Below are 25,109 nucleotides of genomic sequence, written 5' to 3' on the forward strand. Positions count from 1 at the left end.
TCAACAGTGTTTTAGCTTTTTGTCGATGTTGCGCTGCACTGGTCGAGCGTGCGTGTGTTTTTCATTAACCAAAAGTACAGTTATGGTGGCCGGGTGTCCTGTCGCTATACGACCAATAAACCATTTGCGGCACAACAAGTGGATATTTTTAAAGGTGGCGCACTGGGGGTTGCGTGCATCTTACTTTCATTTCAGTTTCCTTTGACTAGGATGCTGCGTTTCCTTTCGCATTGCACAGTTTTCTGCGAACGGAAAGCATCTATTGTGTTTCCATTTGTAGAAATGAGCAAGGGGGAGAAGGGCCCGGTCAACGTTTGTTAATTATTAATGAGCAATAACTACCATTACACTTTCTATAAATTCTTAACCAAGACATCTAGAATTTGTGCTATCATATCTCAAAATACAAGCGTGAAGCGTCTTTCCTTAAAAAGCTCGCGCTTTATTGTTAACTCCATTATTCTCTTTTTTTTTTTTTACAGGTATTTTCTTCATTGTCTTCGAAGAACCGCAGAAGCCAGCGAGACAACTGGATTGCAGTGGACTTACAGAGAGTCAACTTTTCTGCGGAAGTCACTTATTTGGTGATAAGGAGCAAAAGTGAATAATTTCACACCCATTTGGACATGGAGTGACGTGTTATAAACTGTTTTTTTCTTCTTCTTTTTTAAGTATGCTATAACTTCTGTAAATTCCCGCGAGTGTGGAGCATATGTGAGTATGTCAAATGTGCACACGTATGTCTACCTTTTCTAGTCTGTTTATATAATGCATATGTGAAAACATTTATTAACGGTTTTATTTTCATTGATATATATTTTTTATTTTAAATGGTGATTTTAAAGTTAATCCATTGATTTAAAACTCTGTAAAAAAAGATCTTTATATTAAAATATATAAAAAGAGCTCACGAGTTCACTCTTTTGAATACTGATGTCAGACGTTTGTTATAAGTTACGAATTCATAAAACTGAACATTTAAAATGTCATACAGGCCTTGCTTCAAATGCTGTGTCTCCTTCGTGTATGATATGTGTTTTTACATAAATTATTGAAGGCGCTTTTAGGCTTCCTTTAAATTTACGGTATGACTGTGGTTGTATATGCTGTCTTTACACGCTTTAATTTAATTTCAGTGCGTTATTTTCACAATAATTATGCTCACGGTTTCACTGTTTATCTTGTCCCCTAAATACTGGAAGCTCAGTTAGAAATACATTTTATGTATTTGCGTTGTTTGTATTTTGTTGGGATACTATTTACAGCTGTATATCTGGTAAATCAAGTTTAATTTAACAAATGCGCATGCATTTTACTGTAAAAAAAAAAGTCAGGGGGGGGGGTGATCCGAAAACTCTTCCCTTAAAGCCTGCTGTTAATTTATGAAAGCTCTTCCACCACATGCTAAAGTCAAAGCATTGTGCAATAAATGCATGGCATTTAGATTTGAATGTATGTAAAAAAAAACTACATTTTAAATAAAACTACATTTTAGACAATATAGAAAATAAATGGAATTGTCAATGCATTTATAAATTAGTAAATCAAACAAGAAACAGCCCGTTCTTTGTGTATTTTTATGTTCGTATCAGATTTCACTAACATCATAAACATAAGGGATAAAAGCCTTATTGATTTTCAGAAGCTTTGTCAGCCACCCATAACAAGGGATTTCTGAGTTTGTGGATGGTAATGATGCCTATTGTTAACTGTTTTCAACAACAATAAATATTTTTTTTTAGTTTGATCAAATAATAAAACTAATTTTAATTTATTTTAAGCTACTTTGAACTTATTTATTTATACGTTAACAATAATTCACAATCTGTAATTATCTATATTCTGAAATGGCATAAAGCACTGAAGTTATACAGCTATGCGAATAAAATGAGTGACTGTACTTTTTTACATTATGGAAACTCAGTCTTGTGACTGGAATTGCTTACAAATGATTTTACTTAAGGTGCAAAACAGCAGAGCTGTAAAATATACACAAAGACTACAAGAGACAACCCATATCACACATTCACTCTTTACGACATTAAACAGGACTCATACAATCTCAAAGCATTCCCTCCTCCCTCTCACTTTTTCCTCTCTCTCTCTCACTCTTTCCGGTTACTATGCCCACTACCAGTCCAAATAAACACTTATTGCTTGGAGTACGTACTTCCTAAGAGAGAACGCCAAAGAAATAAAAAAGGTCAGCATGACTTTAAAAACTGGCGAAGGATGTAGGCACACACAGCTCGGCTCGCACTTAGGCCTCGACGCACTTCATTCCCTGTACAATGGAAAACCTTGGAGTGGTCAAATGCTGATATTCTGGATAGATTACAAGAAGCAAGAAAGCAGAGATGAAGGAATATAAGCCCTTCAGGCCACGGGTTTTTCTCAGTGAGTGCATGTGTGCCACAAATCTTCCCCAAACACAGACACATCAAAGAGCAGCAAGAACAGCTAGGAGAATTTACAGCCCCTACATTCTTTTGCGTTTCACTGCCACCGGGCCGAGAACCCCTCCCTGTCTTTCTTGTTATCTGCGGCTGCAATGTGTGTGCTTTGCTGCATACAACATTTAAGAGGTTTTATTAATATTTAAAAGCTACAGCACACATCTGTTGATGAGTGGCGAATGCTGGTGTGACTTGATAAAAGTGGAAGAAAAGATACTGCGCGCACACAGTCGCACAAGCACTCACACAGCAATAAAACGTGCTTTAGAAGAACACTAAAACACATTCTCACACTGCCATAAAACGTCACACGCTGGCGTGCGCGCACGCGCGCACACACACACACACACACACACACACACACACACACAATAGAGCTAACAAATGCGCACTGTAATAAATTCTCTCTCTTACACGCGCACACACGCACACACTCAGTGCAATAAACACACCCTCCAAGTTGCCTGTTTTGGCGAAATGCAAGAATGAACACTAGATGGCGCCAGATAGCGGGGAAATGGCTTGTGTGCTTGGATTTGTGTCAGCAGCTCTCAACAACAGGCTGACCAGATTAATGCACCTCAGAAAATAAAATTAGGAAAATACCGAACAAGTTCATTTAATGCCCATACAAGTTTTGATATAAATACCAGATAGCCTATTTCGTTATTTATTGTCAACTGGATGGATTAGGACTACCAGTAAGACTATAGACTATCAGTCTGTGAGTATAGGAAACAGAGAGATCGTTCTCAGAGATGTGATATATTCCAAGCATTTTAGTAATACGTACAAGTTACCTTAAATAAAACATCTGTTCGTGAAGAAGATAGATAGATAGATAGATAGATAGATAGATAGATAGATAGATAGATAGATAGATAGATAGATAGATAGATAGATAGATAGATAGATAGATAGATAGATAGATAGATAGATCTAACAAAGAAATAATCGATTCTCTAAACAGTCTATTTTTCTATTTAAGGAATACATATGTTTTGTTTTTGCATAAAGTGGCTCATCATTCATTTCCAACATTATCCTTGATCCATACAGTAAATGCAGAAAAATTAGCATTTGAACAAATGAACAACAAAACTCCAGGAACGTTACAAAAAATTACTGGATGGGCTTGAATGGATGAGAACCGAGAAAGGAAATATGTCAAGCAGAGCCGCGAGGAATCATTACGTTGTTCCTCTCACAGCAGCCGGTAGAATAACCTGGAAGGTTTGTTCATCTGATCTGGAAGTGAAAGACGTCCTATCCAGAACAGGAGGAGACCCTTGGGTATTTAGGGTATTTTGAACATATAATAGCCTACATGTTTAACATAACTCTAAAGATTCAATTGAGGCCTTCAAATATGATTATATATATTTATGTCTATCAGTTTATTTATTTTTATTAAAGCATTTTACCTAATATATGTAAGTTTTAATGTCGCGCTGAATAAAGAATTTCACGTAATAAATGATTCGGGTATATATGGCTAAAATCCGATTGGCAAGACAGCAGTTTCTTCAAACCTCGCCCTCTCGCCGCAGCCATGACTGCGCTCCATATCATAAATACAGTAATGCAGTGGAAAACCCGAAATCAACACAGCTGAATCTCCGTAAATGCTCACCATGCATTAGCTCTAAATACCTTAGCGCTGACCAGGGGGGAAAAACACATGGAAAGGCACCAAAACGCTTATTCTGCTCCACCCAAGCTGGAAATGAATAATTAGATTTAGATAAGGTGTTTACTTCTAAGCTGTTGTGCACGCGCGGCTTATTAGTAGAGTACATCTGTCAGTGCGCATGATTAGGCTTGGTCGAGCTCTTACCTCAGAGAAACGAAGCGGTTGCGAGACAATGACAGACTTACCTTTGTTGATAATTCGTCACCCAGCACCAGGACAGAGAGGCGCAAACCTCTCGCCGTAGCTCGCGCTCGGTAAGTCCTGTTGCTCTTCTTGGTCCCGCCATTAGAGCGAAGCAGTGAAAATGACAGCGGCACCACAGCTTCCATCCGTTTCAACAGCTTCAGTCAACAGGAGTCAGACCCCCGTATGAAAAATTAGATGAGACCCTACTGCGTGTCCAGATCTCAATAAGACTCCATCGCAGGGCTTATCCCAATCACAGGCGGCCACATTAGCATAGCAGAGATGAGAGGAGGCTGTTCTCTCCCTGTTCCATTTGAGAACATCAGCCTGAACAATGCTCTCCGACTGTATGAATTTTCAGAGCTGGCCAAAATATACTATAAATAAAAGAGCAAGAACCTTTAAGGAGCACAGTGAAGCTACATTAAGTGCCGCGGCCAAAAGAATGCTGCAATATAACCACTTGGGAAATCATAAAAAGTTCATGTTCACGGTTACTCGTCCACATGACCATCCTCGGCCAATCCCAGGACCCAGGCACTCATAAAGTTCTATCACAAAGTTGTAAATTTTCATAAAACAACAAGGAATTTATTGCATTTCTTCATGACTGTTTTAACAGCAGTAGCTCTGCAGTCGCCATCTTTTCCCTATACAATCGCAAGGAAAATCGCATATTTCTCGTGCTTGTTTACATGCACTGTTTTACTTCAGCTATAGCCAAAAAGCATATTAGTCGAACGTGTAAGATCATAGACTCTTGAACATGTGTTATTTGTGTTTTTGAAGCCGAAATATAACACCAACGCGGTTTGACATTGTTGTAATATAATTAAAGCAATTTACCACGGTTGAGCTTTAATATAAAATTAAGCCATCCAAAACAATGTCGCAAATCAAGGGAGATCAAAGTTACAACAGTGATGTTATAGGTTTACGATGCTATAAACTGGTTAGTGGCCAAGTCAAATTATTTTTAATAGGATTGGATATAGGGTCTAATTCAAAAGATTATGTTAAAAGCAGAGCCATAATATCATACAGTAATATGAAATAGGAAAAAATAATTAACCGCGTAATATAATTATTGTTAATATTTTTGAGACTGATTAATATCTAAGAAAGAAAGAAGACTCGATTCAAACAGAAAGACTTCTCGTTGTCATTAATATGTATGACTGAAATTATGTTGTAGTTAAAAATAAAAACGTTTCAGAACGAAATATTTAGGACAAAAACATTTGACACGTTATGGCATTTGTGCCTACAATATAGCCCACACTGCACTAAACTACACATACAGGAAAATTTCGCAATGCGACAAAAAGCAGATAGCATCTAAGAGTCTGGAGATTGCGGCAATCAAAATAAGCAAATAAAAATATGGCTCACGGTGTTACAGTTTTGTCTAAATCGGAAAAGGTATTGTCACAAAAACTTTAACTGCTGCTACAAGATCTGAAACCAGAAAAGACCAACCGCTTTCCCATTCTACAGATTTTTTTTGTCCCTTTTATGGCGTTTCCGGCTTTTTATTGATGCACTAAACACATTAGTTTACAACCCCATAATATAAACGCCTTCTTTTGGTCTCACTCGACACAGAACCTGTCACATCCCTACAAGAACTCGGCTTGACCTGAGAAAAAAATTAAGTCACAATAAACGAAAACTATTGTACTGATGTTCACGAGGCAACGACGATGACGAATCAAAATAATATTAGGCCTATAGCCTAGATTAAAACAAATTGCTGAACTGCTCTGTGAGATAACTTATCACTAAATCTGCTACATTAAATAATAATTGCTATAGATTTAAAACGTTTAAAAATACAATTATTTCAATGAAATTATTTTGTCCACAACAGAACAATTGTAATTCCCAGATAATCTAAAAGGATTACTAAAACCTCGCAAAACATTTCAGTAATATACTAATGTAACTGCTAATTTAAAAAGAAATCATATCGAAGATGTTTAACCTCGTAGTGAATAGAAATGATTAAGAACCACCGTAAAAAAAAAAAAAAAAAAAAAAAAAAGACAGACAGACAGACAGGTGAGGTTGCTTCTGATTCTGCTCCTGAAATAATAATAATAATAATTGTTGTTGTTGTTGTTGTTGTTGTTATTATTATTTTTATTAATAATAATCACTACTGTGTGGCGGCACTGTTTTAAAAAGGCAGGGGTCTTTAAAAGATATAAAAATACATGCTCGTGGTATTATCACATTCAGGGTTCTTTAGCACAACATTACTGTGATTTTAATCTGATTAGAAACAAAAAAGCAAGCAAAGAATACAGAAAAAAACTCTTCGAGAGGCAAACAATGTAAACATCTTGCAGTCAGCAGTACAGAATTCGTTTATTTTAACACTTAGCCTATGAACAGGGGAAAATGCTTATACATACAAAAAAAAAAAAAAAAAATACACATAGGTACACAACAGGGGTATATCAAATTTAGAAAGAAAAAAAAAAATAGCTTGCTCCCTTCTGTGTTTTACCCCGCAGTGACTAGGTCGAACTTAACAGGCCACAAATATGTCACAAATATATGAAACACATGATATAATATTATTAACACTAATATTGAGCCTCTCTCTATATATATAATTTAGGCTATTATACAGTATGAGTGTTAAAGTATTAGATGTATACATCTATTTTAAAATGTGTTTTAAAATTACTTGCATTACTATATTTACGAGTCTAGACATTAACTCCTCTAACACAAGGTAAACGACGTTAACACTTTGCCCACAGTATTGTAAGTAGATTTTTTCTTTCTTCAACTCAGCGAATCCTGAATTAAAGCAGAATCGATAACAGTCTATTTTTATGTCACTTTCGTCGCTACTCATCTTCTTCTTCGTCGTCACCCCCGATTTGGTCAGCAGCAGGAGAGCTGCGGCCCGTTGATTTGTTCTCTTTCTTCCATTTCATCCTTCTGTTTTGAAACCAGATTTTAATCTGGCGTTCGGTCAAGCACAGGGCGTGTGCAATCTCGATACGCCGCCGTCGTGAAAGGTAACGGTTGAAGTGAAATTCTTTCTCCAACTCTAATGTTTGATAGCGGGAATATGTCTGACGGCCTCTTTTCCGGTCAGCACCTGTGGGAAATGCGGAAGGATGGTCAGAAAGCGTAAAAACACCAGTAAAGAAGAAAAAATAAAAATAAGAAGGGTTCGAATCATTTCGATGGTTAAAATGAAAACATGTCTGCCTCTGTGAATGGTCTGAATAAAAACTAAAGATTTCAAGAACGAATCAATCATTAAATGCATTAAATATTATCTAAAAAATCACTCAGATTTAAGGTAAAAACTTTACACTTCAGTGTGTGAATAATAAAACAACAGATTCGACATATTTTAATATTTTCAGTAATATTAGCCTACATACTGGGGAAAAGAGGCTTCAATACGCATGCTGCTTGATTCTTGTGTGTTATTATCTTACCATAACAAAGCGGCCGATGATTATACAAAGTAAACACATTTTCTGCTATTGAGATTAGCGATTGTAAATATTTAGAAACGACTTTTTATAGGCCTAGCTTTTTTGCACAGTGCCTGGTCAAACCATTATTAAGGGAAAATTAGTTAGGCTATTCAATCCTGAGATTTAAAAAAAAAAAAATAAAGCGGCCATGAGACCCAAAGCTGTCTTAAAGGCTTCTAAATTATATTTTGGATGTGTATTCCTTGCATCGAGTTCACATAAACTATAGTAATAAAATAACAATGATAAAGCAAAACGAAATGCACACATAGCCTGTGCAATTTAACCGTTCGTCCAATGTTACATGCATTAAGATTAAGACACATAACACTGCCGAACCAAAACTTAACTTTGAAAGGGTAAAAATGCATCTTAAATATAAAAGTGGAATGTAATTCAAAAGCACAAAAAAAGTACACAAATACCCCTGCTGTAAGTGTATTCTCTGGCTTGCACACTCCCGTGACTCTAATGGAGCCCTGGCGTTCAGACTTCCTTCTAAACATGACCAAAGTCAACAACATGATCTAGTTCCCACACACATAAGCGATGAAGTGTTCGTATATCCATCTAGATAAAGAAGCAATCTACGTAATGTATCCATCTTTTAGCGGCACGTTAGAGAGAAGAAATCTAACTAGACTTTCACAACCTTGCCCATGCACGGTCAGTGACTTTCTGCTGTCCCTGCGTTTCCGTTTCCAGCAGACTGTCGACAAATGGGTACTGCTTTGTGCTTTTTGAACTTTTTTATTGCACTCTTCAGTCGTTTGTATCTTACTTCCGTGTTGTCGGCAACGCCGTGACACTTTTTGTTGATACTTTATCTAGCACAAACTGTGCAAAAGCATGTAGAATTTGGGTGAAAAGCAGAAGGCAAGAGAGTAAGAGAGAGAGAGAAATATAAGTACTGTAGGCCCATTAAAAATCCAAGCAAATGATACCGCTATTTCGTTCTTTCAGGGGTATAAATTAAGTGCATAAATTATGTCTGTCCTTGCAGAACGAAAAGCTTTTACACGAGTTAAAACAAGGACGAGCATTGTGCTCGGTCACTGTTCAGGGTCCCTGACGTGAACAGTCTCGCGAATGATAGACATGGAAATAGAATTTCATCTGGTCTGTGTGAATGTGTCTGTCTGTGAATAGTGAAAGAGAAATAAAGTGAGGGACAGAGCCCATCTATGTGAAATATCCAACGAAAGCACGAAATTAACAGAAAAGGCAGCTGGCCCTAGTAAATAAAGACATAAAACCCAGTGGCCGGGGGGTGCAAGGCCCACCATACATGTCTGATATATCAAAAATGTATATGAGCAAAATGATTTCTTTTTGTGATTATGTGTTTATGTACTCGTGAATGTTTATTGTAGGGCCTGGTTTCCTTCCTTTCAAATATGTGGCCTTTACAGCAGACATGTCATGATATCAGTGGACTAATCTGGTCTTTTTCAAAATAAATAAAATGTTTGAAATATAAACAGCTTCTTTTTTTAAAGAGGCTTAATCGTGTTTAACGTCGAAATTCGATTTACAAAAGTAGCTAAAATAGCTGCCAGTATTATTAAAATAATTTAAAACAAATTAAGATGTCAAGTCTCTCTGTATACTTAGACAGTAATAAGTTAGCTATGACTCATTAGTTTTTTCATAAAATGACAATGGCATTTCACACAAATCTTCAAACGAGTACGAAAATATATACACCATCGGCTGACCAGGACTATCTGCCAGGAAATGTCAACAACTTCGCTAATGAGGTATCTGTTTCAAAACTATTTATGTTGTTGTATTTTTACACTGAGAGCTAACAAGAGAAGAAGAGCCCTGGGTTGACAGTTGACTGATAGGAACGTCGGTGTTCGTGGGGAGTGTCTTGAGAGGCCGCAGAAAATCATTAAAAGAGAACTTGTCGACCTACTTTTCAAATGCCTCAGCCGGGACGTGTGGTGGATATGTTTGAAAAGCGCTATTAACGCAGACGATTTGTTAAAAACCCTTATTCAGCGAATGGGGAACTGGACGCAGATCTTGAGTTGTATGTTTTGTGAAACTTCCAACACATGCCCATGCGCACGCAGACAGGCTTATACATGTATAGCATAGGCTATACTACATCTATAAAACACACACACACACACACACACACGCAGACACGGTTAAATTACTGACAGTAATCTAAAACAAAGGCCCACCCAGCAGTAGCATACCCTAGAAATACAAGGCCCCGCCCTCTATAAAAAAAAAATACAAGGATTTTTAATGCCAGTGATTGCGAATATACTAACTTAACGATGGATTCAGCTTCCTAACTAACTTAAAGATGGATTCAACCATGATGACACCCAGTCTCAGCAGAATCCTGGATATTTGTTAAAGCTAAACATGATTCATCCAAACCTCTCATACCGTCCCCTCCCTTTTCCACAAAACGCGAAATACTACGAACTAGGGTGTCTTGAATTATGGCGGCTAATTAGTCATAAAAAAAGATCTGAAGAAAAGAACACTTTCTGAAATGACTCGGTCGCTCCCCTTAACCTGTTTCCCTCCCCCTCAGGCATACATAGACGCACACCCCTGTCCTTAAGAAACATTCAGATTTCACAGACCTGTGCTCCTCATCCACGGATAGATTCGGAGGTTGTTTTCGTTGTTTTGATGGTAGCCCCTCTGCTCTTCCTTACCACTGCTTTGCGCTTTACAGAGATCGCCAGCGCTCACCATGGGTAGATTCGGATGGTCAAACAGAGAGCTGTGCATGTTCAAAGAGACAGCTCCCAGCTCATACGCAGAGGGGTACATGCCTTGAGTCTGGCTGGAAAGACTAGCACCGTTAGTGTACATGCTCGACAGGGAGACAGAAGATGTGGAGGAGACCGTTGCACCGGAAGAAGCCGAGCCGTAGCCGCTGGCCCGTTGCGAACTGCACGAAAAGGCGCAAGAAGTTTGCTCGGGAAACACGCCACTAGAGAAGGCTGAACTCGCCACTTGGTATTTGGAAAACAACGCGTTCGCGTAATACAATGAACTCATAATTTGAGAAGTGATTTATATGCCAAGAAGTTTTAGTGTCGGTTTTACGAGGTCCAATGATATATTACAGAATTACAGTCTAGATTTACACCAAAAATCACCCCTTTTTCCTCAGGGGCCACGTGATGGGCAGCACGTGATGAAATATCCTCCAATGGGTGTAAGGCTTCCCAGAGCCCTGTCTAATGTGGAGAAAGGCTGCGCAGCTGACCATCCACATAAATTTGTTAAATTATTCACTTACAGCCAACAGTACCTACAGTCAACGCAGACGCACAGGAGAACACACAAATCGATAGGCTATTGAGAAAGTTTCTGTAATCACCTAAATCCGTTTCAAGCAATAAATAATTGTGGGATGGACAAACTTATAAATGAGTTCAGGTTGTCCAGATTTAGGAACGTGCCTCCTGTTTGGAAGGGCACCACACAAATAACAAGAAACCTATTTATTTCTGTATTGATTTTCAACACTATTTCCTCTTGTCACCGGTGCTGTGCCCCAATCTCATCACTGCATTTTTGCAGTTTCTGTACAGTGTGTCCGTGTCAAGAGCTTGATGACTCTGGCCCTTACTAGTTTCTGCTTCAAAGCATCCGCATAGCCTAAGCATTCACTACCAACTAGCCATTTCCATGGCTACAGACTGGTTCAGTGCATCCCAAACAGTTTCCCTGCGCATGGTTATTGCTAATGCATGTTCAGCTCTGAATCTTGTCATGAAACTTACACTTACACTCTCTGGATGTTTGAGAAGCCCACATACTCTTACGACAATAATTCACCTGACATGATGTGCTCCCACAACTCAAATACCCACATTTAACAAAGTTCAGCACGATGAAATTTCGTTTTAAGAGATTTTTGACGTAGATTCACGATAATACATAGTCTGTTTTTGTTTAGTGGCATATTATATCGTGTCGTGTTACAGTGTTGGTCTGACAAAATAGTTATGAGGTTTTTCAGTTGTGGTTTCACATGCCGCCTCTCTTTTAGTCCACTTATCTTGCTATAAATCAAGATTCAGACCACACTACATGATATTTTTATGTGATTTGTAATCATTAACAATTTCCACTATTCAGTGTTTGTGCTCATATAGATTCCTAAAAGTTTTTGACTGAAGCGGGCCTCGGAACCGCACATTAACGTGAAATGATGTCGAGGACACATGGTGTCACGGATTCTCGCTTGTAAACTTTATTGTGTCCACTTTCTTCCGGAGCCTCCAGACATTAGAATACAGTTAAGAATGACAACAAAACATATAGTCATCTCATAAACTACTTCACCAGCAAACGTGAACGACAACAATTTGATTCATAGTAAACAATGGGTCACATGACATAATTTTTAAAATTATTTTTTATTATGTTTATTCATTTTTTATAATCCACTGTGCGCATGCTTACCCCAAGAAAGGAAGACAACAAAAATACCATCGATTTAAGAAGAACCAAAGAAGTGTAAAAAGAGATTCTACGGCATAAATAGGCAGTTTCATGTTGTTGGAAGTCATTAATTTCTACGTCGTCATCATCATAACATATAAGTGAGAACAGTTAAAAGTGCACCATTTAACTTAAAACTATACAGCTGCCAAGGTAATCGTTAATGACAATATCCTAACAATAGAAACATAAGTTTCACGATAATTATTTCACAAAGAAAGGAGACTAGCTTTAACACTATCATACTCTCTGAACAACAGGTAAAAAGTAGAAATGCTTCTTGTCCTTCGTCTTCCTGGAGTTCTGTGGTCACCATATTAAGTTTATAGTAATTTGTCTAGTCCCAGTCATTTTTTTTCCTCGAGTGAAAGATGTATCAACTCGGCTTGATTAAAATGTCTCTGTGTGACAAACTTCCCATGCAAACGCCGTTATTCTCTTCATCATTGTCTGTTTTATTTTCCCTATTTATTCTTTGCCGTTTCGATTGACTGGCACACGTACACACACACAAACACACACACTCTCGCTCTCTCTCCCTCTCTCTCTCTCTCTCTCTCTCTCACACACACACACACACACACACACACACACACATACACACACACACATCCGCTCTACATTTGTTTAGCCTTGTCGCAGTCTTCGCCGGCTGACTGTGTCCCGGATGCCTGTTCTTTCTCCCGTTTCTCTTTTTCGATCTGCTCTTGTTCAGACTTGCTGCTTGGAAACTTGTCCTTGTTGTTTTCCTTTTTCCATTTCATACGACGGTTTTGAAACCAGATTTTGACTTGTCGTTCTGTCAGTCCCAAAGCGTGTGATACCTCAATCCGTCTCTTGCGTGTTAGGTAGGGATTGAAGAGAAACTCTTTCTCGAGTTCAAGCGTCTGATAGCGGCTGTAGGTCTGGCGGCCTCGCCTCCGTCCGGCAGCTACTGGCAAAAAAGAAGTTCACAGATGTTAGTCAGAGCTCGAAACACGCACCAAATCGTCATTTTACAATCGAGTTCAAACATATTTGTGAACCAACAGTCTACAAAGACAGTTTCCACGCAAAATAAACATCTACAGTTCATAATCGCGTTACATTATTAGTTTATGGCTAGGTTTTTAGTGTACCATGGAGACTCCCCACAGTCTAACACAGTAATTAATGTAAAAAGCTCCACCATTAAAAATATAAGTACCACAACACTAGCACACAATAATGTGCAACACTAATCCCACAGTTGAGTCGTCAAAATCAGTATATACTGTTTCACACGTTCAAAGGATTAGGCACAGCCATAAATGACATAATCATTGTGAAACGACCACTGTGTAGTGAAATAAACTCGAGGCTCACTGTAAGTCGTTAAAGCCTGCAGTAAAACTTTGACCTGGGTGAGAAGTGAGAGATCAGCTGTGGGGCAGAGTCTCACACATGGAAACACCAAGGCTTTTCTCTCGCCCTCTTCTTCCTCTCTCCCACACTCCTGCCTTTCTATGACGGGGTCATTAAACAGTAAAGTGATTCACAAGTTTTGAACACCATAAAACAATAAAACCAACTATTGTCCCCCCTCTTCTCGTGCACACAGGAAATGCAATTCTAAACCTAAACTGCAGTTTTTTTTCGTACTCAGGTTTTATCTCACTTCCACAGACACACACAACGCGAGCTGACCGGCTTTTCTGTCTACCAGGCTCACCTTGAGGTCGCATCCACGGGAACAGCTGTGTAGGCGACGGACTCTGTTCTGTGTTGTCCGTCTCGTCGCCGATGCCCCCCGTGGCGAGTTTGCAGTCGCTATACTGAACCAAGTCGGCGTCTTGAGCACCGAAAAGTGTTTGCCTCTGGAGAGCATCATAACTGTAGAAGTTTCCCGGCTCGCCGTGACAAGTTACCGCACAGGGACTCTGCTGGTAAGGCGCTGCGGAGAGCGTGGATGCGCCGTGATGGTAAAACTCCTGAATCTGAGGGGCATGCTGAAAAGTGGCCCCGGTGCCTGGACCGTACACGACGGTGGGTCTCGTCCCTAGGTCTTGAGCAAATCCGCACTCGTAATAGTTCGGCCGCAGAGTGTCTCCACTTTTGTATTTAGTGAAGAGAGAGTTGACGAAATATGAGCTCATCTTTTGATGTTGTTGTTGGTGCTGGTTTTGTACAAGAGTTTGCGTTTGAATGTCTTTATATCAGCGCTGTAGCTTCAAAGACTTGTCAGTTTCACAGTTACTGAGGTAACAAACAATGCAGCAGCAAAGCGTTGAGTTCCAATATCTGAACGGTTTGCGTTTGTATACTTTTGTTAAAACAACTTATCTAAAGCTTCCATAGACATGTTCCCAGTGTAGAGTTCCAGCATCACAATCCCTGTGAATTCCGGTGCCAGTTCCCAACCAGTTTTCTATGATTTACTCGGCTGCAAACGAGTAGTTTCATATTTTGCGGTGTGTTTTCAGGCTCATTTGCATCTTCTATCGGATCCTCCTTGTATTGGCTTCTCGCATCCCCACACGGACACCGCTCTGTGCGATTCTGATATGAAGGGAGCGGGAGAATGAAAAAGAGAGAAAAAGAGAAAGCGAGTGAGAGAGCGCTGAGAGGGATAGAGCGCGAGGTAGCAGGAGAGAGAAGGGGGGCCAAGGGAGAGAGAGGAGGGGAGAATATGCACATTAATATGTTCAAGCGGGTAAGTTAATGAGAAATCTGCCTCTTTGCATCAGATCAAGTGCATAGCCTCTGCCCCTCCCCCACTCAACTTCTCCACTCCAAACCCCTTTGAAAGATTGATTTTTTGCATGTTCATCACAGACAACCTAAAGTGATGCGTATTTAGTCGTTAATTTCCAAATCTCTAACGAGGTCGAGTCTCTTTTTTAAAATGTCAGGGTCGAGACGAACCATTTTAAAAGGTACACGATTTAATTGGTATCAGTTTAAACATATCCTATAAACCTTGCTTAATTTTGCAAAAGCATCCTCTGCAGCGAGTGAAGCGCGCGCATCGAAAATAAGCAAGATTGCCATATTTGATATTGTGATAATTGTACTTCCATTAATATATTTACAGAGAGATAAGGATGTCGACATGGAACTGCACGTCAGGTGTAATGGCAAATGTGGTTGTAAATGGTTTTACAAACTATAAAATGCAATAAACGCCCCTGCTGTTTGTTGTTGACGTGGTGCATCAAAAAGCTGTTAGGTTTTTATGAGGTTGCGCGACCAGTACTGTAAATGCTTCACTTGTATTTTATATATATATAAGTGAAGCATTTACAGTATTTTATAATAATTTTACAGTATTTTATAAGAAATGTATACATGCAGAAATAGTAAGTCCTTTAATTGTCATTTTCGTTTTGTTTTCTGTTCAGTTTGCCACTATGATGAGTACAAGTAAATCTGATTCATTTTATCTAGAAAATCCAAGGAATGCATATAATTTTCTAATGGCAATAAAAGCAAATAGCTGTACATAGGCCTAAATAAACAAACAGTTTTAAATGTTTCTGTATTCGTTATGATTTAGGGGAAAATGATGGAATTCTAATTATAGAATTGTTATTATAGAAATTTTTTTGGTCATATTTTCTAAAAAAAAAATGCTAATATTTAAAGTATCCTTAAATACTGAATAATCATGCTAAACTATAACGCACCAAAAAAGTTATCTATTTTTCAATTCTTGGCTAAATGACATGAACTAATGCTGCTGCTGCTTGTCATTTTACAACTTAATTTGCTTCTATAATAAATTACTGTCGAGGACTTGAAAGCAGTTTAGTATTAAACGTGATGAATTCTATTGCTTTTTTTTTTTTTTTTTTTTTTTTTTTTTTTTAATATGAGGTGGACTATTTATATTTCAATACTTAGATTATGTACATTGTTAATGTTTCTGTTACGGGTTAATCTTAAGCACATCTTGTTTTTACACTTATTATAATTTCTTCTCTGAAAAAAGACAAAGAGTTCACCAAGCGTGAACCTCCCCATTTGACTCAAAACTCGATCCGGCTTTATAAAAAAAACCTCCGTAGAATTTCGCATGCTATAAGTTCGTATGTAAAAGTCACAAAATAATGCAGACATTTTGTTGTGAACAGTAAATATTGAATCTAATGATGAAATGAATTATGTAATTTACAGAAAGTCACACTATTGTATGTTGTTGTGCATTTTGTTGTTTCGGTGCAATAGTATTTTTGCTGTCATTAAAACATTTTATAACCCAAGATTTGTGTGTTGATTTTATATCTTATTTAAATCATATATATTAAATAATCACTGAAACATCACATCTCTACATTTTTGAGTCATATACAAATAGTGATTTAATTTATTTCAACATTGCTCCAATAATTCACAATAAGCCCAGCTAAAAACTTTTAAAAACTATTTTGTTTAGGATTTTACAGAATTACAAAAAACATCCTGCTTATTGTATTAAAGTTTGTATATCGTAAAATTTAAAGATACATTTGTTTATACTCAAAGAGAAAAAAAAAAGGAAAAGAGAGTCTACTTGTTTCTCTGGACCTTTATCACATAGATTAAAAATCCTCTGAAGTTAATGATCTACCTTCATGTTTTTTTTTTTCCTTCAAAAGCTCCGCTGTGACAGAGGAAAATTGTGTGAACCGTACTTTAGTCAAGTGTAATACCGCACATGTCTGCAAATGTTTTGGCCCCAGTGTTTCCGGTTTGGGGGTGGAGGGTGGCCAGCCAGTCTCTTTTTGATGGACCAACATTGCCATCAAGCGGCAATTGTATGTTACTCCATGAGCAAATTCCGCTGTAATGAGACGGAAGTTCAAAAGCTAATGGTTCTATAAACAACGAACATAAAAACAGAATGAGCGAATTAACAGCTCAGTAAGTGCAAATTCAATGATGTAAAGTACTTATTTTAATTCTCTATAACAAGGAATCCATTTAAAACCGACCCCTAGGATCTAGTCTTGTGTGGTTTTTCAACATATTTAGAAAAGTAATTCACATTGGGTTGGAACACTAACACTACCTAATTTTAAACCATAAAAAGAATGAAATACAGTCACGTTTCCTTCTTACCAATGTTTCGCTAATATTTTTAAATGTATTAGATTTATGATTTAGAATAAGGCTCAAACGTAGCATTCCGTCCGTGTATGATAAATTAGACTATTTTTATTTGGGTTGCACTCGTTTTATTTATTTTTATGAAATTACTATTACCACTATTATCTATACCACCAAGCGTACTGCTGCTGCTGCTATTAGGATACTACTACTACTACTACTAGCCTAATAATAATAATAATAATAATAATATGTTGATTCTGCTACTTTTTAGTTGTAATTACAGGCTACAGATTATTAAAAATTTAATATTCAGGCCACGATGTAACATTTCCATGCATAAATCCTTACTTTTCTTATTTGGGATGCATTCTTGTGCACTATCGTACCATTATCACAAAAATATTTAGTTTACTTCCAGTAATAATAATAATCATCATCATCTCTTTGACTTGCCTTTTGTTAGTCAATACTGACAGGCTTTAAGCTTCCGACCACAGAGATAAAAAAAAAAAAAAATCATTTTGTTTAAAGAAAGAAAAAAGATTTGGATTTCTATTTATTCGAAAGCTTTATTGCATTATTATTTACATCATTGATAATGTACACAACAACAAAACTACACATCACAAATTTATCATAATTCTTCACATATTATTACTATTGAGCAACTATCGTAACGACAATAAACTTCTATAGTATCTATAGCTAGAGAAGGTAAAGGACGGTTACTAGTGATTTTTTTTTTCTCTCTTCAGCAACCGGCCTTTGTTACCAAGATACATTCGGGTGTGTGCCCACAAAATGGCGAAGTCGAGCCCGGTCCCAAAGGTTGTAAACAAATTAACGTTGGTCATCCCAGACGTCTCGCCAGAAATCCTTTTTGTGGCAGTTTATGGCCCGCTATAAGGCCTGTAGTGCGTTCGGAAATGGAACAAAGGGTGGGCGTCGATTGAATTGGACTCAGGGCTCTCATGTGGAAGTCCAGATCTCACCCATCCCGACCCCCTACTCTGTAAGGAATCTGGACGTCGAAAGAACAAACGCTGTACACAATAAACGACAAATGCGAGAAAAGAGAAGAAGAAAAAAAACAGACTCCCCCAACTGAGACGCAGTGTTTACGCAAATTATTTTACCTCACAGTTATTAGAAGCTTGAAACGTTTTTCACATTTTCTTTCTTTTTTTTCTGGCGTAGTGTTTGCTTTACAGCCATTTAGTTCTTAACCTTCAGAAATTTATACCCTATAAAGTTTTATTACAGTCATATTATTTTATTGCGGCACACCACATTGAATTTCTTTCTCTTTTTTATGACAGTCGACTTCCCATTTCCTCCGAACATCGAGCGCACATCCTTTCTGCAGTTTGTTTCCTTTCAAAACACCAAAATAAAGGGCGTCAATGGTGTGGCAGGACTCAAAATAACTCCTCACCCCCAGAATCATCAGGACAGACTTGCAGAATTAATATGTGACGAATGAGCATTCATGAACACATCTGTGAGCCAGGACAACTGGCAATGTCCTCAAAAATATTTAATTGTTACAATCTGTTGAATGTCGCCTCCGTTCCTCTTTCATTTTGCAATTCAGTTTGATAATAGGTAAAATCCTGGCTCTCTAAATCTAACATCAAACCAGTTTACTTTTTATTTCACAATAAAATGCTTCAAAAATACTGTCAAATAAGTTAATTGCATTTTACAGTGTTTCTCTTCACAGAGGGACTCTGGCCTTACTTTATTGACAGTCTAGAACTTCAACCCATGCTGAAACATATAGACCTACCTTATCTCTTTTAGTTTGCATAATTTATTACACATCGCCTCTGCCGGCAAAATATCCTTCTTGGTTATTGATGCATAGCTTGCATCTGGAGGCTGCGCTATTGCCAAATATAACACGATTAATATCATAAGGGAATCAAATAATACGTTAAAAAGAGAGCCAAAGCAAAGATGAGTCATTGTTATTCGCTGTAATTCTTCTTTCCACATATGAGCTGCACATTTCTTCATTTTGATTCAAGATGAATGCTCGAGCTCACGATAACGTGTTTACAACATATGTCTCTCATTATAAAATGCAGTAAACATCAAACCGGAGCACTACAGCATGTCGCTGAAGCGCAAAAGGACGAGATAAAGTTTGGGCTGGTTTACAATCAAAAGCATAAAGGGCAATTATTGGAAAGGATACCAAAGAGGGTACAGTTCGTCATATCCTATAATAATAATAATAAAAAAAAAACAAACAGAAAAGACATTAATTTCACCAAAATTAATATTAGTATGCATGTCCATGTGTCTGGCTAGTATCGACAACACATTCAATTCTCATGCATAGCCTCGTACATTTGATTTTCAGGATTTGAAAGAGTTCTTGTTGCAATGATACAATAGATTGTGTGCTAATTTAGAAAACAAAAACATTAAATTATAAATCACATTGTATTTGGCATCTTTCACCGACGTGCCTGTTAGTTGTGTCCATAGAAATGACAATACCTGTGTGTGGTCTATATGTAAACTTTTAATGAGTCCAGCATCAACAGTGCAATAGCACAGATTAACAACAAAACAATAACACAAAAAGAGATGGAGCAGTCCTGAACAAAAACAATTTAGACGTTGTGTTGCGAGTATGTCTTTGCATGTTCTTCAAAATCTTGCGATGTTACTATTTGTGTTTTAATAAATGCACAGAAGCCACAAAACAAGCTTTAGAAAATAGCATAAGTGTTCCTTGCCTCAAAGAAAATGGGAAAAAGTTGCGTTAATGGCCACTAACATGTAAATGAGTATTTGACATTTGAAGATAGACTCGCTCGATTTCAGTAAAGTCAAATCACAAAAACATGAAACAATTCTCTAAACCATTAAAGCAATATGAAGGAACGAGCAAATACAGAAAAAAAACATCACTGACAATTGACAAAGGACATGATTCTGGACATACATGGAGCGTGTAAACAAAATAATAAAAATTAAAAGGTTACGTGTATCAGCTCATTCAAGTATGAAGTATTTTTTGAAATTCTTCTTACAACATATAAAACATTCCATTCAAAAGAAAAAAAAAACTATTAACCTATTTACAATAAATTAAAATTACAATCCACATAAAACAACTTAATTAATACTCAATTAATACTAGCTTTTCCAATAACAAGTACATAAGAAAACTACACAATACGAAGCATGCGCCAATTTATGTAAACAACTGCGACCGAATCTGTATTGAAGGTTGTTGTACATTTAAGCACGAATTAATTCTATGGTTACTGCACGCTACAAATACACACACTCGGAACCTGCACTCTAATTTCCAAAAGGATTATTTTGGGATATTTGAAAATTATATGGTAAAACAACTCAGTTCATTTGTCTTTAATTACTTCAGTTTGATTCTTGATTTTAACCCCAAACTATACAAACACTACTGAACGAAGCTAGATGCTATAAAGAAAAGATCTGAGAGTAAATTTGGAAATTATCATTATCCTCAAATTCCAATCAACCAACAGATGTGACATTTTATTGTGCGCATCTACCATAAATCTTTGCACACAAATAAATGTCAAAAGGAAAGTATTTATAATATAGTAAACTCCAAGGTTTTTAAAAACCCATTAGCGTATGCACACTTTAATAACTGCTTCACATATGATGTAGACACTAGGAAACAAGCAAAATGCTGTTTTATTCCCTTATAATAATAATAATAATAAGAATTATAATTATAATAGGCTAGTAATGTAAAAGAGAGCTCACATCAATTAGCAAACAAGTGAACATGCTTTACCGATAAGCAAATCTTCCCTTGTATATTGATTGAGGCTTATGTTTTGTTAAATACATTTTCTCTCAGCACACGTCCATGACAAAAGGAATGATGAAAAATGCAGAAATATAGAGAACAACTTTATAAAAGCACAATATTTCAGCTGTTCTTAGCCTGTTGAAACCAGTTCCTTATCACCTGTTTATTTCCTGATGAAGTGTTCTTTTCTTTCACACGAGTCATAAAATGCAATAAAAGCAGGGAACGATGGCACGACGTTTTCCCCCTCCTCTGCATCGTCTCACCTCTCCCTTATACTCTATGCCTAACACTGTCCAATCATACGGAAAATGGTGTGCGAGTGCTTTTTCTTTTTGATGCAGTAATACACTCTTGCATCATCTTCCAGATTTCAAAGACTTTTCGTAGAAGGCTTGAACGCCTGGCACCAGTCTGCGTTATCATTCTTTGGGCTGGTCCTTATTCATTTTCTTCATTTTCATCCTTCTATTTTGGAACCATATTTTTACTTGTCGCTCTGTCAAGTTCAGCAGGCGAGCTACCTCGTGTCTCCGGTCTCGGGTGAGGTACATATTGAACAGAAATTCCTTCTCCAGCTCCAAGGTCTGATATTTCGTGTATGGACATCGCTTCTTCCGGGATGATCGAGCGTGTAACCAGTTGGCAGATGGGTCGTCTGCAAATGACAGTCAAAAACAAGAAGTGTAGATCATAATATTAGTACAGATTCCAGTTTGAAACATGAAACATTTCACAATGCACTTTAGAGTTCCAACCTTCACGAAGACGATCAATATTATTAAAACAAAGTGCTCTGGGCGCCATAATTTAATTGCATGAAAACCAACACTTTGATTTATGAAAATAATGAGGAAAGCAATGCCGTTTCAAATTATTAGGTTTAAATTGTCATAAAATGATTCTGCAACCATCAGTAAGCAACAGCTTTGTACAAGAGGCCATCTAAGTTCACCTGTGATAATGTAGGCTATATCATGCATTTCCCTGCAACGGAGAATGTCAAAGCATTGAACAATATACCACAATGTGTTCATTTGATAAGCTAAGCGTTCTTTTAAATAAATAAGAAAACGACTTGGAAGAAAAAAATATTGAATTTTGAACTCTACAGGGAGTTTAAGCATACTGGAATGCACTGTAAAATGTGGCCACATGTGACATGAAATTATCTCCTTTTTAGGGAGAAATGTGGGATGAATTATGGAGGAAGAGCATCTCTAACGAGGCGTCTTCTCCCTCAGTGGTTTGGTCGGGAATGCAGATGGGAGGCTAAAAAATTTCCGTTGTGCTGACTTTTGTTAACATGCACACTTAGAAGCTCAGTGTTACAGCGACTCGAGATTCGCTATGATGACAAAAATTGATGTCACCTGTGTTTCAGTAGCCTACCTGTGGGTTCAGTGACGTCAAGGGAAGATTTTCTGAAGCACATGCATTCTTCTAAATGCAATAAGTGCACACTAATGCCGTTGCATGAAAAACCTTCAACTTTAGCACAGCCCGTTTTAAGGCGTTAGAAAAAGGCCACGCATTTGTAGCTGCTTCACATCTTAACTCCATCGCTTCTGCCTCAAGGCATACACGTCACATGTATACATCAACTTTCTAGGATATCCTAAATCTTATGACGCAATTGTATTTTTATAATGATGGAATGACATACACGAATCTAAAATGATTAACGTGCGTGTCATGTCAGCTACAGGCCTCGCGGACACATCAGTGCCTTGCGACTTACGAGACAGGTCCGAGACATGATCCCTAACAATGAAACACTAAGAGGGTCAGGCTATATGATGAGGAAAGTGACGTGTGTTGCCATTAAGAAAAATGAACCAAACTCCACCTATTACACAAAGTTTAGAGACTAATTTAATTCCTCTGGGCAATTTGATCGAAAACGTTTTAAAAGAAAATGGACCTCTGACCTTATTAATGAATTTGCCCATGTTTGGATTGAACCGTATTACCTTGAGAATTTAACATCTTAAAGACCTCACATACGACTGATCGTGATGCTGGTTTCTTTAATATCTTAATAAACTTGAGTGCTATAACTTTTTCTTGCTCATAGGCAGCCATGAGCACAAAGCGGGACGTGTAACTCCCAACATCATTGCCTTTGCCTACAGTTTATTCTGGAATGCCGCCCGGGAAGCACATTGGGGATTTCTATTGAGCACAATTCCATTAGTTCACAGCCTATTTCATGGATTAAAATCAATGGCTTTTTCAAATTCATCGCTACAGAAAACGATCGTTTAACAAATCTCTAAGATTAGCTGCATTTCTAAACTTACTGGAAGACATCAGCGATAAACATGCTTATATGGTCATGAGTGAGAAATATTCTTTGGATTATTCTCTGCACCGGCTCAAACCCACTCTTGAGGGAGCTCAAGAACAGGCGAACGGGTCAGGAAAAACATTCGACCCCCCTGCAGCCAGATATTTATTTAAAAACAAACATTCATGTAGTACTAAAATTTATTTGGTGGTCTTTTAAACTATACATGGACTTATATAGAGATTATATACTGTCAATTAAAGATTATTAAAGATATAGAGATTATTACTGTCATAGATTTAGGTAGAATTAATAAATTAAAGATTCAGATGAAAAACGAATAAACGTTAAAATAGCCTATTCTTGCCAGCCAAGAGCTACTAAACATAATACAAATATTTGCACTATTTAGTATAACCAAGAGACACTTTGGTGAGTCACTGCACAAAAAAAAAGCTATTTACAGCCGACTGGTTGGTGCACTGGTTAGTGCACTGACGCGCAAATAAGCGACTCTAACAGAGTCAGAGAAGGAATAAACTAAAAGTTACTTGAGAATGAAATAAACGCAAATAATATGATTTGGAAACATGAAAGCTTATTTTATAATTGTGTGAAATCTCTGCATGACTCCAAATGGGCAAAAATCAAAACAGTCGTCAGCGATGCTATGCATGTAGCACGGCTAAATCAGAGCCATATCTGGGTAAAAATACAGATTCGTTTTGAAAAAGAAAAAGAAAATCCTACATGCTAGCGAAAACTTGAGAATGCCACAGAATGCATTCTAGGCTGCGTGAGGTGTCTGTTGCTCTCCGTTGCTTTGTTCTAGTTTTATGACAGCATTAAACGCTTTACAGAGTGTTCACTTCCTAGGTTTATAACTTACTTTGATCCGGTCCCTCTTTGTCCTCGCTGCCTTCGCATATGTCCTTATTGTCTTCAAATCCGGCGCTGTGAGCAGAATTCATCTCCCGTGCTGTAGAGGACTCCAAGATATACTCATGCTGCCCGACGAGTTTTGGTGGTTCCCCGAGATGTCCCAGGAGCGGCTCCATCTTGACCTGTCCTTGTCCGGGTAGCGGCTCTGCTCTCGGTGCACAGTCGAGCCATGTGCGGAGGTATCGAGTATCCGTTGAAGGCACTGGCTGCGTCGGTATGTAGGGATGGTAGACCGCGGGTAAGCCATTGGAGGCGTGGGAACTGAATGGACTCCATGACGAACTGAACACTGGAGGCTTGGGCTGGAAGCTACAAGAGGGGAATTCGGGATGCTCGCCGGGTCCCGGTTGTCTAGCGCTGGAGTACTGTACATTGGAGAAGCGGGACGCGTTCGGATCTTCTCCCTCATGACTTATGATAGAATCGACATAGTAGTTGCTTAGAGCTCCAGAAATGGACATTCTCGGACATTATATAACGTACTGTTCATTAAATGGAAAACATGTACAATAGAAATGTGCTTTACTCTCCTCTTTACGGTACTCCTCTCTACTCGCTCGCCAACAAAGTAGAGCCGGGCTGCTATGGTGTGCGCTCCGAGCGAAGTGATTGGTCAGACTTTTTTCGCGAGCCTGATAAAGCGTCAATGGGGTGTAAATCAATCCGCCAA

General features: G+C 37.9%; 4 protein-coding genes across 5 annotated transcripts in view; all 4 read right to left on the reverse strand.

Annotated features, from left to right (window-relative positions):
- The window catches only part of hoxb3a (homeobox B3a), a 51,467-nt gene extending 46,714 nt beyond the window's left edge, over positions 1–4,753 (reverse strand). The window contains exon 1 of the mRNA XM_067381615.1: positions 4,335–4,753. The gene's annotated coding sequence lies outside the window, so the exon portion shown is untranslated. The remainder of the gene's footprint in view (positions 1–4,334) is intronic.
- Positions 4,754–6,558: 1,805 nt separating this feature from the next.
- On the reverse strand, positions 6,559–10,958 carry hoxb7a (homeobox B7a). Its single transcript, XM_067372584.1, has 2 exons — positions 10,457–10,958; positions 6,559–7,453 (listed from the first exon to the last, which is right to left on the reverse strand). Exons 1-2 carry the CDS (start codon positions 10,878–10,880, stop codon positions 7,197–7,199), a joined length of 681 nt encoding a protein of 226 aa, XP_067228685.1. The 5' UTR covers positions 10,881–10,958; the 3' UTR covers positions 6,559–7,196.
- Positions 10,959–12,079: 1,121 nt separating this feature from the next.
- On the reverse strand, positions 12,080–14,987 carry hoxb8a (homeobox B8a). Of its 2 annotated transcripts, none has more exons than XM_067381626.1 (2): positions 14,026–14,987; positions 12,080–13,266 (listed from the first exon to the last, which is right to left on the reverse strand). In XM_067381626.1, exons 1-2 carry the CDS (start codon positions 14,447–14,449, stop codon positions 12,953–12,955), a joined length of 738 nt encoding a protein of 245 aa, XP_067237727.1. In that variant the 5' UTR covers positions 14,450–14,987; the 3' UTR covers positions 12,080–12,952. The 2 variants fall into 2 exon arrangements, with proteins under 2 accessions (XP_067237727.1, XP_067237726.1); XM_067381625.1 differs by having other exon boundaries at positions 12,080–13,269.
- Positions 14,988–19,907: 4,920 nt separating this feature from the next.
- Positions 19,908–25,109, reverse strand: part of hoxb9a (homeobox B9a) — a 6,911-nt gene continuing 1,709 nt past the window's right edge. Inside the window, exons 1-2 of the mRNA XM_067381624.1 lie at positions 24,387–25,109; positions 19,908–21,865 (exon numbers count right to left, since the gene is read on the reverse strand). The exon at positions 24,387–25,109 is cut by the window's right edge and continues 1,709 nt beyond it. Of these exons, the coding sequence (XP_067237725.1) occupies positions 21,630–21,865; positions 24,387–24,900 (750 nt within the window). The 5' untranslated portion in view covers positions 24,901–25,109 and the 3' untranslated portion in view covers positions 19,908–21,629. The remainder of the gene's footprint in view (positions 21,866–24,386) is intronic.

Source organism: Chanodichthys erythropterus, chromosome 3 (genome assembly GCF_024489055.1).
Source record: "Chanodichthys erythropterus isolate Z2021 chromosome 3, ASM2448905v1, whole genome shotgun sequence".
NCBI classification, from domain to species: domain Eukaryota; kingdom Metazoa; phylum Chordata; class Actinopteri; order Cypriniformes; family Xenocyprididae; genus Chanodichthys; species Chanodichthys erythropterus.

Excerpts from the sequence above, each read along its gene's own strand:
- hoxb7a (XM_067372584.1), bottom strand. The coding sequence starts at position 10,880 with ATGAGTTCATTGTATTACGCGAACGCGTTGTTTTCCAAATACCAAGTG. Across the intron at positions 7,454-10,456 it reads TCCGTGGATGAGGAGCACAG|GTGCTGACCGGAAAAGAGGC; the intron begins GTCTGTGAAATC and ends CATTTCCCACAG.
- hoxb8a (XM_067381625.1), bottom strand. The coding sequence starts at position 14,449 with ATGAGCTCATATTTCGTCAACTCTCTCTTCACTAAATACAAAAGTGGA. Across the intron at positions 13,270-14,025 it reads CCCGTGGATGCGACCTCAAG|TAGCTGCCGGACGGAGGCGA; the intron begins GTGAGCCTGGTA and ends CTTTTTTGCCAG.